This window comes from Dromiciops gliroides, chromosome 5, assembly GCF_019393635.1.
Source record: "Dromiciops gliroides isolate mDroGli1 chromosome 5, mDroGli1.pri, whole genome shotgun sequence".
Lineage (NCBI taxonomy): Eukaryota > Metazoa > Chordata > Mammalia > Microbiotheria > Microbiotheriidae > Dromiciops > Dromiciops gliroides.
This window is the reverse complement of record NC_057865.1, coordinates 28,336,645-28,349,708: the sequence shown is the minus strand read 5'-3', so window position 1 is coordinate 28,349,708 and position 13,064 is coordinate 28,336,645. Positions and strand designations below refer to the sequence as shown.

Below are 13,064 nucleotides of genomic sequence, written 5' to 3'. Positions count from 1 at the left end.
GGAATTAGACAAGATATCATAAGACAGAAATGCTTTCTATGTAATTACATATCCTTATACTTCCTAATAATGGCCATAACCAATCTGAAGAAAAACAAACACATTTAGGCTTCTATAAAACCAGTTCCAGTAAAATCAATATTCTGAGACCATAAAAGAAGAGTTTAGTAAATTCAATGTAAGTTACCATGGAATTACAAGTAAGAGTGGTCTGAAGTTTAAAGACTTTATGCAACCCAGCAGCTTCTGCTTGCACAAGTTTTTCTTCTGTCATCTTCACCACAAATTTCACAGTTGTATCTGTATGATATTCTTTATAATCAGAAATTAATGCTGGTGTTTTGTCTGTCCCATTCAGCATAGGTTCTAAAACCTGTTCTTTGTACACCTGTAGGAATGCAAAAATGAAAGTGGTGATTTACTGATTACCAAAGAAAACTTCATCTTAGCTTTACAATTTTAAGTTTTTTCCATAAAAACATCTTAATAACTGTTTTTCTACATTAGTTTTAACAAAAATTGGGGTATCCAAATATTTTTTAAATGTTCATAGTATTTTGATTATACAACTGTCCCTCACTGATTTACTAAGTAATTCACAAGCCTCCCATGCCATAAGGTCCTGAATAGTCATGGGAACTTTTAAAAACATTCATCTGCTTCTCACCTCAACCATATTCTTCCCAATAATCACTAAAGACGGTAATAAAAGAACTTCTCAGTAGAGAAAGGAGATAGCATAATTCAAACTACAACTTATCTGCTTTCTTCCATTCACAGAACAGGAAAGGTAAAGGAGGAGTCTTTGGCATTCACCTCACGCAGCTAATTTCCATGTCCCTTGACATGATTTCAGTGGCCGTATTTTTTAAGCCAAAACAACACTACACCACCAAATAAAAGCACTATTATTTTACCTCTGCCTTCTAAGTTACTGAGAGAAGAGGCAAACTGAATTATGAACATACCATGAACCTTCTATGAACTTTCAAGTTGAAAATCGGAAAACTCTATGTCCTCCATTAGAAGGCATATGTATGTGCACACACACAATGGAAGGGAGAGAGAGAAAGCAGGAGAGAAAGAACCCATCGACGGACATTTTGAATATCATTTAGCCCAACTAAAACCCATTTACAAAACAAGGAAATCCAAATTCTATCACAGACATTTAAAAATATTTATTAAAATTAAATTCCAACTTTAAGAAACTGCTTAGAACTCCCAACCATGGTCATGCATTTATACTAACCTGTGTCCATGTTCTTACTGGAAGCTCTGTGATCTCTACTGTATTTCTATCCACTACAAATATTTCACCACTAACGGCATACTGGTTCTGGCCAATTTCTTGGATTGTTCCTTTAAAATTTTTATAGTTTGGAAGCTGTAAACACAAGTGAAAAGAATTTAGTGAATTCAAAGAAACAAGACTTCTCTTCCATGTTCTGAATCTTTATTTTCAAATGCTCAATGCAAGCCTTAATATTATTGGAGATTCAATATAACTCAAATGGAACTTCTTCCCCAATTCCCTCTGCCAGCCAGGCTCAGGCTCCTGATGCCAACAGGTTATTATCTTTGACTTCCTCCCCATTAGCTAGTTGGTCACAGAGTTGTATGGAGTCTTCTTCAATCTCTTTCTAACTTTCCCTTTCATTCTATTCTCCAAACCACTCACTATCTTTGTTCACACGTGCTACAAAAGATGCTTTCTCATGATATATCTTGATGGCTCTGATCTCTCCTTATTTCAAGCCACTATCACCAAACTAGCCTTTTTTTATGAGAAATCTCTTGATCATGTTATGTCCTGCTCACAAACTTCAAAGGCTTCATAACCTCAAGGAAAAATCCCAAACATCTTAATTAGGTATTTATTCAAGACCTTCAATCTATCTCCAATATACCTTTCCTGGCTTATTTCTTAAATATTCACTTGTACAAATCCTCTCCTCTGGACTGACTTTTCCCCCAAAATTGCCTTCATTTGCCTAATTCTACTTCATCTACCTAGAATTCCCTTTCTCACTCCTTTCAGCCCATAATGAACCTCATCCTTTCAGAACCTGGACTCTCATTTTCATACTTCTCACTAAGGGAATGATGCCAGATGGGACCTCTCACCTAAGTATAAGCTTTTTCCCCTTTAAGTCCAATAGCAATTATTCAGCAATTAGTCACATCTTAAAGAGGTATTTAAGTCTTTTACTTATTCAAGCACTCATTTCTTGTTTCTTCAATTAAACTACAAACTACTTAAGGACAGGAATTGCATTTTATATTTTTCTGTGTCTTGCACGGTGCTTTGTACAAAGTCAGTTACTAAATACTATTAAATGTTATTGTTATTAATTATTAAATTAATTTTACTTAAATTTTCCATTTGATTCATTTAATAAAAAACTTTACATCAAAAATAATTTAAAGGAAATATGCCAATCATAGAATATAGATTTGTACTTCTTTTTAAACATTCTAGAACTAGATCAATGAAGTATAAGACTTTTTAAATAACTTTTTAAAAATTTTCAGATAAAGTTTTTTTTCTTTAATTAATATATCTAAGGGCAAAATTCCCAATGAATAAAAAATATACTCTTTGGACAGGGGTAAAGGGATTCTACTTTAAAGAAAAAAATCAGAAAGGGGACAGGAGAGGAATGGGTAAAAAAAGGGAAATTAGAAGGAAAAGAAGCTTTAAATATATGGCATTGTCACTGTGAGCATCCTTATAGATTTCAAGTTCTCTTGTTGATATAGGTACCTCTATTTTTCATAGCTGGGTTTGCTTATCACATCTGGTATATTTTAGAGGTATGATGAGAACTAGGAAAATTGGGGTAAATGACTTTTTCTTCCCCAATTTTGTAGGGTGGAAAAGAAATCCCAATCCCTCAAGCTTCAGATTTCCTGGAGATTTGCACCTGTAATTAAGATATAACGCTCTCTTTATATCCCCGCTACATAAAGTTAATTATGTAAATATGTTTATTGGACACATTATAACAAATAACAAAGTTATTTGAAATATACATACTGAATCACCTCATAAATAAAGCCTTTATTTGTATAACATGCCCCAGAAGAAAAACTGTTCAGCTTTTTCCAAAGTAATTATATGTAGAGTGACAAACCAGAAGAAATGCAACCTAACAAATGCTAAGTTATTACCATGGGATGAGGGTCCAAGCCATCCAACATCCGCCTGACATTGTTCACGATCTCTCTAGCATCATAGTTGGGAAGTTTACAAGCCCATCCAGTACCAATGCCCTCAGCACCATTTATTAAAACCATAGGAATAATGGGCATATACCACTCGGGCTCTACACGCTGGTTATCATCATAAAGGAACTTCAGCAAGTTGTCATCCACAGAAGGGAAAAGCAGCCTTGATAGAGTGCTAAGAATAAGCAGGAAACAGAGTTATCTGTTGAGATTTTATAACAAAAAAGTGAATAGGTGCAAACTTCACATTTTACTTATACATTTGTCTTTTTTCAGTAGTATATTAGTATAAAAATGTTACATCATTGCCTCCAGAACTTACTGTTGTGTTATTTAAAATTATATTGGGGTACCTTATCTCTTTTCCAAGTTTTAGGGAAATTTAGTTGGGGTTTCTAATATATTGTTACTTAGAAATTTGAGGCTATAGCACCCTTTTTGGGCATTAAGCATTTATTAAAGTATATTAAATATTAGTAAAGAGAGAGAGAGAATGAGCCACATGGATGTTCCTTCTGCATTCCAGGCCAAGAGAGAGAGAGAGCGCGCAAGAGCATAAACTACCTGCAGGTGCAGAGGAGAGGCGGCCCTTCCACACTGCTCAAAGCTAATTGGCTAGCATCATTCAAATCTATTGGTTTATTGGACTTGAGGGTGGTCCATGAGCAGTATATGCTGAGGTCAGAGTACAGAGGACAGACCCTCTGAGGGGAAGGCTTTCAAGTAGGTGTGGTTTTAATCTCTAATTGTCTCTATTTACAATCCAAGGTTCAACTGCATTTCCTTTGAAATTCTCCTGACTCTGAGCTGGCCTTAAGAAAGGTCAGGCAAGGCTCTCTGGGACTCATAGAACCCAATTATTTTCTCACACTGTTTATATTCAAATAAACCAGAGAAAAATTAAAAGAAGATAATGAAACACTAATTTTTTTTTCATTATCAAATATATATTTTCACTCAGATAAAAGGTTAAAATAACAGAATTCTACTCTAATTAGTATTGAGATAAATTCTAGTCCTTTCCAACTCTAAACCCTTAATGATCCTTCATTTGAAGATGCTGAGTAATCTACAGACTTACCCAAACAGAAATAATAATATATGTTCCTAAGATATGTAATCAACAGTTCTAGTCTACTGTAGGAAGACATGATGTAATAAAGACAAGATATTCTTAAATTCCTTAAAATTTGTTTCACAAGAACTCATAAAAATGGAAATCAAAAGAGTTGTTCATTCTTTTTTTTTTTCTCGTTCATTCTTTTGGATCAATTTAGGGGGCATAGCTATTTAAACTATGAACATAATTAGAAAATAGTGACCTGCTAGACACTGACAGAGAAACAAGTCTCCATTTTAGTTCAATACTCCACTCATTCCTAAACATATAGTTTTCTCAGTCCACTTAATGCAAGGTGTAGCCCCTCTTCGACTTGGTAGAGTCATTGAGAACTGGTTACACTCCAAAAATCCATCACTATGAGACCATCCTACTGATGAGTCTCTCCAGACTTAGTTTGGTTGGTTCTCAGATGACAGAGGGTCTATCTCTCTAGGCCTGTCCTTCAAGGCCTGCTGAACAGTTTGTAAGGCCCTGCTGGAGCTTGAGCCCCACCAGTATAGTCTGTGGGCATCCATGGTCACCTCTCTGCCAGGACAAGGCGTCAGAGGACAACTTAAGGAGAGAGATTTCACTTCAAACCACAACAAAGTAAGGGGATACATCTTGCAGAAGTTTGATCTTTTAGTTGGTTTTAGCAAACCTCAAAACACTTGTTATTCTATTAGGACTTAAAAAAGTTACCTTAACATTGTGAAAATGTAACGAGGGCTTGCAGCATCTTTGCCACCATGAAGCCTAGTTCCAAACTGACCAATAGGTTGAAGCAAATTAATATTGTTACTTCCAACAAAGTTCTGGGCCAGATTGACTATTGTCATCATTAGTGCTTGCTAGAAAACAGAAACAAAGAAAATACAGTATTAATAGTCCAAATTTCAAGTGATACTTTCCCTAATATGTGTAACAATTATCTTGCAATTTCCAACATTCATTATTTTATTAAATCCATAATTCTTGTTTCTTTCAACTTCCAATAGATTCTACCAAGGAAAGAACTCTCAGCAGGTTTTTCACCTATGTATGTACATGATACATGTATTTGAAGAGAGAAGATGAAAATGCTTCCAATTTTCTTAACACTTACTTCTCCATGATGATAAGCAGACATCTCAGCAACTGATCCAGCCAACTGAGCAACTTTGACCTCCCGTTTATCATTCCTCTTAAAACAGGTAAACAAAACTTTTCGTTGACCTGGTTTAAAACCTATTTTTTAAAAAAGAAAATGATTCTTAAAGTGACTAAAAGTCACAGCTTTAATGCATTTTTAACACCAACAACTTTCTACTCATTCAGAAAAAAAAGACAAATGTGATTTTACTTTGAACAAATGTAATGCTGACGAAAATGAGTGAATTGTCTCCATATTAAGAGAACCCGTGCCATAGGTACAAGACCCATATATCTCAATTGCCTCAAAACTATATTAGTATATTAACTTGATTAATTCTAATCCCCTTTTTTCCCTATCCTAAAAGCAAAGTACCAATTATAAAGGATTTTCTTCCGGTGATGCGGACTTGCCCATTTATACCAGAAATCTCTTTTGTGGGTTTCTAGATATAACCATATGAACAAAATGCTGGTTCTTCCTGGATACCAACCAAAACAATAATAAAGGGTAAAGTCCTTCTACATTTTTTTTTTGCCTATAAAGCAGGAAAACCACTATATATCCAGCACTATGAGGGAATATAAGGAGGATAAAACATGGTCCCACCCTTCAAAAAATGTACAGTTTCCTTGGAAAAAGCAGGTGCAACACATAAAACAAATCTCAGACAAATTACAAAGAATGTTTTTAAAAATCAACTTTTGGAAACTTTGTAGTATATAAAATGCATATAACATAAGTTTGGAGAAGAGCAATTATTATGTGCTAGAATGATCAGAAAAGCCAATTATTTCTGAACAGGTAGTAAAAACTGGGCCTTGAAGGACAAGACGGATCATCTGAATCTCTCCGTACTTAAGCTTAAAAGACTTTAAAAAGATGAACCATTGATGGACTCAGTTCACATTTTTTTGCTCCATGATTAGCTCAGGGTATTGGCCTTAGACCACAGGTCCTCCCTGCCACCAGGACTAGCATCAAAGGCACCAGGCTTTTTACCTCAAGGACACCTCAACAATCCAGCCCAGGACCAAAGGCCTCTTGTTCCCAGAATCTCCTCTACAGAATGAGTCACTAAAACAAGCCACCCAATTTCCTTTCTTCTCTCACGCTTGAAAGAGAACTGACATACTCTACCACTCACAAGACTCCTGCGAGTAGGAACACCAGAGCACCCCCAAAGGACAGCAGATTCTAACCTTTTCATCTTCCATTCTCAGGAATAAAAATTGCCTAGAGGTCTGATGGAACCCCTCTAAGCCCTTCCATTGCCAGCACTACCCACCAGTCATAACCTTTCCGTGTCCCAACACAGCTCTGCCACCCTTTGTAAAATTGTGCCCCCAGAAGCCCTGTTTTATTGTTAACCAACTTCCCTTTCTATGACCATGACCTCTTCCTTTCATGCCATTCCATCTTCTGGCACTCACTAAGGGAGGCCTGGCTCTCCTCATTAGAAAGTGCCCCCGTGACCACCCTTTCCTGCACACTCCTCAATACATCCCACTGCCCCCTTGTTCCCGACTGCCTCCTCTAGACCTTGTCCTGCCCTCCTTACTCAGCACTCTCTCCTCCACAAGGTTCACGCTATCCAATCCAAATCCCAGGGGGAGTTCTGTACCAGACCCTACATAATTCTCCATTCTTCAAGGAGCTCAGTACCTGGCTCAAATTATTTCTCTCCATCCAAACCCTGCCTTTATACTAGGACTTCAAAGTACCTTTGGATGTTACCTCAAACTCCCTGGCCTCCCAAGACTTCGATCCCCTCAATTTCATGACCTAGTTTTTTACTTCATCTCAGCCACACGCAGGGATACTGTCACATTCTTAATCCTAGCATTGCCATCTACTTCTATGATCCAGAATTCTGAAATCACTTCATTTCTCCCTATGCCTCTACTCTCCTAAACCTAATCTTCATCCTCGTTATGACCTCAAATTCGACCCTGTTACTTTCCCAGGACATCACCCCTGAAAAGAGGAAAGTGAAAGCACAATCGGGTGATAATTTGGGAGAGGACCAAGGGGCAGGTGGATCAGAGATCATGCACGCTGGAATGCCTTCCACACTCCAGTCCCTTAAGCCCTCATCCTATCAGCACCCATGCCTTGCCATGCCCCAGCACCGGATGACCCCTGCTATCTGCCCCTCCTCTGCTCCTACTCACAGGCCAGTTCTGGGAGAATGATGGAGGAATCTCATGTGATGAGCTGCCTGGATCAGCCGTGAATTTCTGTCACCTACTGTCAGTTGGGCCCTCACTGATACAAGGCAATCTTTTTACCACGGCACTGCAGTTCTCCAGCATACTTTCCACAGCAGCTACACTCAACCTTTTTTCTCTCATTCCCCCTCATCTCCTCCAACCGTGTCCACCCTCATCCATGCCCTGCCCCTTCTCATCCTCTCTCCCAGCCTTCCATCTCCTCCCCTGATGCCAGTTCTACCTCACTTTGAGAAACCTTTCACTCAACCCCGCTGTGCCTTCACCCTGTCTTTCCTACCCAAACACCTATGTTAACCATCTCCACTCTTCTTCTTCTCTAGGTCCTCTGCAATGACCCTTTAAATTCCCAAATCCAGTGGCCCTTCCTCAGTCCTTATTCTCCTGGATTTCTGTGGTGACCACCCTTTCCTGGATGCTCTTCTCTGGAGTTCCATGACCACCCCAACCTGTCTTTGCTCCAATGTGTATCTCTTCAACAAAGATAATTTCCCAGGTGTTCTCTGTCCTGAGTTCTAGTTCTGCAACACCAATTGCTTAGAGGATATTTCAAACTAGATGTCTCAGAAGCATCTCAAATTCACATGTAAAAAATAAAACTCATTCCCTTCCTCCCAAAAGCCATCCCTTTTCCAAGAGTTCCCTATTTCTGTAAGGACACCGCCATGCTCCCAGTGTCCCAGGTGTGTGATCTCAAAATCATCTTCAGCCCCCTCCTCTCCCTCCTCCCATGCATCGAATTATGTCAAATCTGCTGTTTCTTCCTAAATCTCTTTTGCAGCTGACTCCTTTTATCTAGTCATGGCCACTACCCTGCTTCAGCCTCTCACCATCTCCCCTCTCCATTCTATCCCCCACAAAGCTGTAAAGACCTAAGCCTAAAGCACAGGATTGATCATGGAAATCCCCTCCTCCAGAAACCTCAGGGACTCCCTCTTACCTCTAGGATCAAATACAAGCTCCTCTTTGGGGCATTTAAAGCCCTTCACAACATGGCTCAAACCTACCCTCAGCCTTATTCTAGATTCCTCCCCTTTAGATACTTTTTGGTCCAGCCTAATTGACCTTCTTGCTGTTCTCACACATATACTATGAAAAATGTCACCTCCCATCTCCAGGGAGTGTAATTTCAATTCCGGGATTCCTAGTTTCCTTTGAAGCTCAGCTCAAACGCCATCCCTCACACGAGGCCTTTCCTGACCACTCTGCTTTCAGCTATAGGTGCTTCTCCTTTGAAATTTTATACTTAGTAAATATATACTTTTCATATACTTGTATATGTATGTGTTATTTCCCCTGATTGGGTATAAGCTCCTTGAATGCAGAAAGTTTCATTTTTTGTGGCTGGCACATAATAATTATTTAATAAATGCTTGTTAAATGAATAATCAAACATTTTTTTAAATAAAAAAGATACTTACCATCAACAAGAGAAGGTATAGATCTTTCATTGTCAGAGTTTGAGAAAAGAATCAACTCCTTGTTGATAAAATCATTGTAAGTCAAATGCTTTGTAGCTGTACCATATAAAAATTGCTAAGAGAAAAGGGAAATAGTAATGTCATTATTATTGCATTAATTTTGCTTCTTACTTTTTTCTTCCCCCAGACCATCACTTCATAACTGACCTCTGGCAGGCCATGTAACCTACGCTGTCTTCGATCTTCCATGAAATTTGTCAACCATTCTTTACGGTCATCAATCTTCTTCTTACTGAATGCCTAAAATAGGAGATCATAAAGGTGTTAAGTAAAATTGAGGCTTCACCTTTTAAAACTAAATTTTAGTAATAATAACTCTAACTCTAAAATTTCTTATTATGAGTTTCTTTTTTTTCCTGTTTGTATTCTATTTCTCCTGTAATGTATTTTGTACTGCCAAGTTAGTTTTAACATACAGGAGGGCTCTTATGCTAAAATATCAAGAAATTTATGGTGACTATATACCACATGACCTGAAAAAGTTATTAGATGCTGAGTTGGAAATTTTTTTAGGTAATATGTCAGCAATAGGAAACCATAAGGGGGAAGGGCAGAAGAAGGAAGGAGCTCATTGTCATACTAGAGTAATAGCTGCATCATCTTCAGGACCAGCATATCTAAACAAAATCCGATGCCTTTCCATGTCAGCAAAATATTCCTTTGCTTCTTTAGCTGTGCTGGTACCCAACCCTACATAATGAGAGAAAAAAATCCATAATATAACATGTTCTGAAGTGTAAAGAAAATGTTCTTTAAAATATTTTCCCATTAAAGGAAGGTTAGAAGCTGTTTAGAACCCCCACGTGAAAAAATGGTATTAGTCTCATGTGACTTAAAGGACTTGAAACACAAACCTTTGTAATATTTTATTTTCCAGGCCTTCTGGTTTTCTATGTGTTTCTTCCATTCATCAAACTCAGGGATGCTATAGAAGGAAAGCTCCTGCTTGTTTTTGCTTGCCTTAAAGATAACAATAAATGCATTTAGTGTGTCTGTTACGCTTCACGTTTGTGCTATTTTTAAAAGTTTTGAGTGTAAACCATACCTTTACAATGGGAGTGATGAACTCTTCAAGAAAACCATGTTTCAAAAGCGAAGGCCAATTATGATGAATGAAATTAATAAGTAAGCCCTTTATGTGGGAGCCATCTTGATCCTAAATATTGTAAAAGTTAAGAAAAGCTATAAAATTGTTAGAAAAGACGACCTAAACACACAGATTTTGTAAAAAGTAAATAAGGAGCAATCTTTGTGTATGGGGACAAGACTCTATGATTTTACCAGGTGGTGCAGTGGATAGAGCTGGACCTGGAGACAGGAAAGCCTGACTTCGAACCCTACCTCAAAAACTTACTAGTTGTGTGAGTCTGGGCAAGTCAAATAATGTCTGCCTTGGTTTCCTCAACTGTAGTTGAGGTAGTAATAATAATAGCATCTACCTTGCCAGGTTGTTTTAAAGAATCAAATAAAATAAAGCCAGTGCCTAGTACATAGTAGATGCTATATAAATGCTAGTTATTATTTTTACTGTAAGTCACAACATATTATGATAAGATACTGAAGATTATGATATAAAATATGATAAGAAAAATATTTTTTGGAAGTTCAGTATAAAACAATTTTTCCATAGTACAAACAAGGAACTGGCCATGAAACAAAGCTCCAAATAAAGGACTGTAAGAACTAAATTTTGATTGGACCTGTACTTTCAGTGGTATAGGAAGTTCCCAAAGAAATTACAGATCCTAACAACAACAAAAATATTAGCATAACCTTATATTTGAGGTTTCATTTTAGTTTTTAAAAATTCTCCTAAAACCAAACTATAAGGATTCAAAAAATGAATGACATACTAGTCATGACTCTTTACTAGAAGCAGTGAAGGGGAGAAAGGAAGAAAAGAGGAGAGTCAGCTAGTCAATCAACAAATATTGATTATGCACCTACTATGTGCTAAACTCTGGGGATGCAAAGAAAGACACAAATGCACTCCCTCTCCTAAAGGACGCCAACATCTAATAAAGGAGACAAAACACAAATAACCGTGCCCATACAAAGTATCTACTAAGGAATACAAGGTTAGAAGAAGGATACTAGTAGCTGGAGGGACAAAGAGAACCCAAATGTAGAAGGCAGGATTTGGGTTGAGAAAGCTCATTGGAACAGAGAAGTGAGGGGAAAAGAGTGTTGCAGGCATGGGAGAGAGCCAATGAAAAGGGACAGAGTCAGGAGATGGAATGTGTAAGGAACAGACAGGAGGTCAGTGTTAATAGAACATCAAGTACAAGAAGACTGGGTCAAGGTTGTAAAGAGCTTTAAACGTCCAACAGAGGATATATTTGACCCTGGAGTCTAACAGAGAGGCCGTGGAGTTTACTGAGTAAAGGGATGACTTGCTCAAACCTGCTCCTTGGGACAATCACTTTCATTGTGGAGTGAGTGTGGGATGAAACAGAGAGAGCTTGAGGCAGGGAGACAACTGAGAAGTTGTTGCCATAGTGTAGGGGAGAGATGATGGCCTTTTCTAAGGTTGGCGGTATCTGTGTGAGTGCAGAGAAAGGGATATATTCAAGAGGTGCTGGGAAGGTAGAAACAGATAGGATGTGAGACAGTAACACTTGCAAGGGGAGGGAGGGGAGAAGAGGGGAATTGGAAAGATACTCTCAATACCAATAGGATGGTGCTGGGTGGTGCTCTCAGCACTAATTGAAAACTTGGGGAAGAAGGGAGGGTTTTGGTAGAAATCAAATGAATTCTGTTTTGGACATGCTGAACTCAAGGTGCCTATAAGAAATCCAATTTGAAACATCTAAAAGCAGGGGGTGTAGCCAAGATGGCAGAGGAAAGACATTAAATGCAGAGAGCTCCTGATACAATCACCACAAAAATAGCAATAAAAGAACCCTTGGAGAAGAAAAACACACAAAAATACGGGCTGAGAGTTTTCTCCAGCTATAGATAGATTTCAGGGGGCCATGCTGGGCCACGAATAAAGCCTAACCCCGCAATCAGGCTGACACACCAGACACCCGCCCAAGGAATTTGCCCCAGTGCTTCTGAAACTGAGCGGAATGGGGGGGGGGGGGTAAGTGCAGGGGTACCAGTGGACTGGGGGGGGGGGGAGGATTTGACTGTCCCACCCCAGCGGGGAACCAGGAAGAAATCCTGAGTGGCGGGAGGCCCAGATGGGGGAGGGGAGCAGGGGAGCAGGCTCACCAAAGCTAAAAATGACACCACAGAAAGCTTTGATGGTTGGTTGTTTAGTAAGTAGACTTGAGGTTATCTCTGGACCAGAGAACAGGCCAGGTGAGATTAAAACCTGGCCCCCCTTCAAACCAAAACACCTGGGACCCTCTGAAGCTGGGAACACGAGCGGAGCAGAGAAGCAGCCCCACCCCCACCCCCTCACCCCACAGTGGAGAGTTTAAAATCAAATGAAAGTGAGGCCAGGCAGGCTGAGAAGAAGCCCAACCAGCACTTGGGCCATGCTGTAGGTTGAACAGTGTGTCCTGGAAGCAGAGCCACACGTTAAGAAGGAGTTAAAAGCCAAGTAAGCCAGGATGAGTAGGCAGAAAAAACAGAAGACCATCGAAAACTTCTTTGAGGGTAAGGTAGACCACAATACAACCTAAGAAGAAGAAGATAATAACAGGGTCAAAGCTCCAACATCCAAAGCTTCCCAAAAAAATATGAACTGATCTCAGGCCATGGACACTCTCAAAAGGGACTTTGAAGAGAAAGTAGGAGAAATAGAAAGAAGTTGTGGAGAAAGGAAGGAAAGAATGGAAAGAAAAATGAGAGAGATGCAGGAGAGTCATGAGAAAAAAGCCAAATGGAAAAGGAGATTAAAAAACTGTCTGATGAAAATAATTGCCTAAGAATTAGGA

General features: G+C 38.8%; 1 protein-coding gene across 2 annotated transcripts in view; it reads right to left on the bottom strand.

Annotated features, from left to right (window-relative positions):
* TOP2B (DNA topoisomerase II beta) overlaps positions 1-13,064 on the bottom strand; it is a 92,016-nt gene that overhangs the window by 32,621 nt on the left and 46,331 nt on the right. For both annotated transcript variants that reach the window (XM_043965732.1, XM_043965734.1), the window contains exons 14-23: positions 10,223-10,333; positions 10,032-10,137; positions 9,758-9,867; positions 9,325-9,417; positions 9,118-9,232; positions 5,439-5,560; positions 5,036-5,184; positions 3,175-3,406; positions 1,253-1,387; positions 188-388 (exon numbers count right to left, since the gene is read on the bottom strand). In XM_043965732.1, coding sequence (XP_043821667.1) covers positions 188-388; positions 1,253-1,387; positions 3,175-3,406; positions 5,036-5,184; positions 5,439-5,560; positions 9,118-9,232; positions 9,325-9,417; positions 9,758-9,867; positions 10,032-10,137; positions 10,223-10,333 — 1,374 coding nt within the window. The remainder of the gene's footprint in view (positions 1-187; positions 389-1,252; positions 1,388-3,174; positions 3,407-5,035; positions 5,185-5,438; positions 5,561-9,117; positions 9,233-9,324; positions 9,418-9,757; positions 9,868-10,031; positions 10,138-10,222; positions 10,334-13,064) is intronic.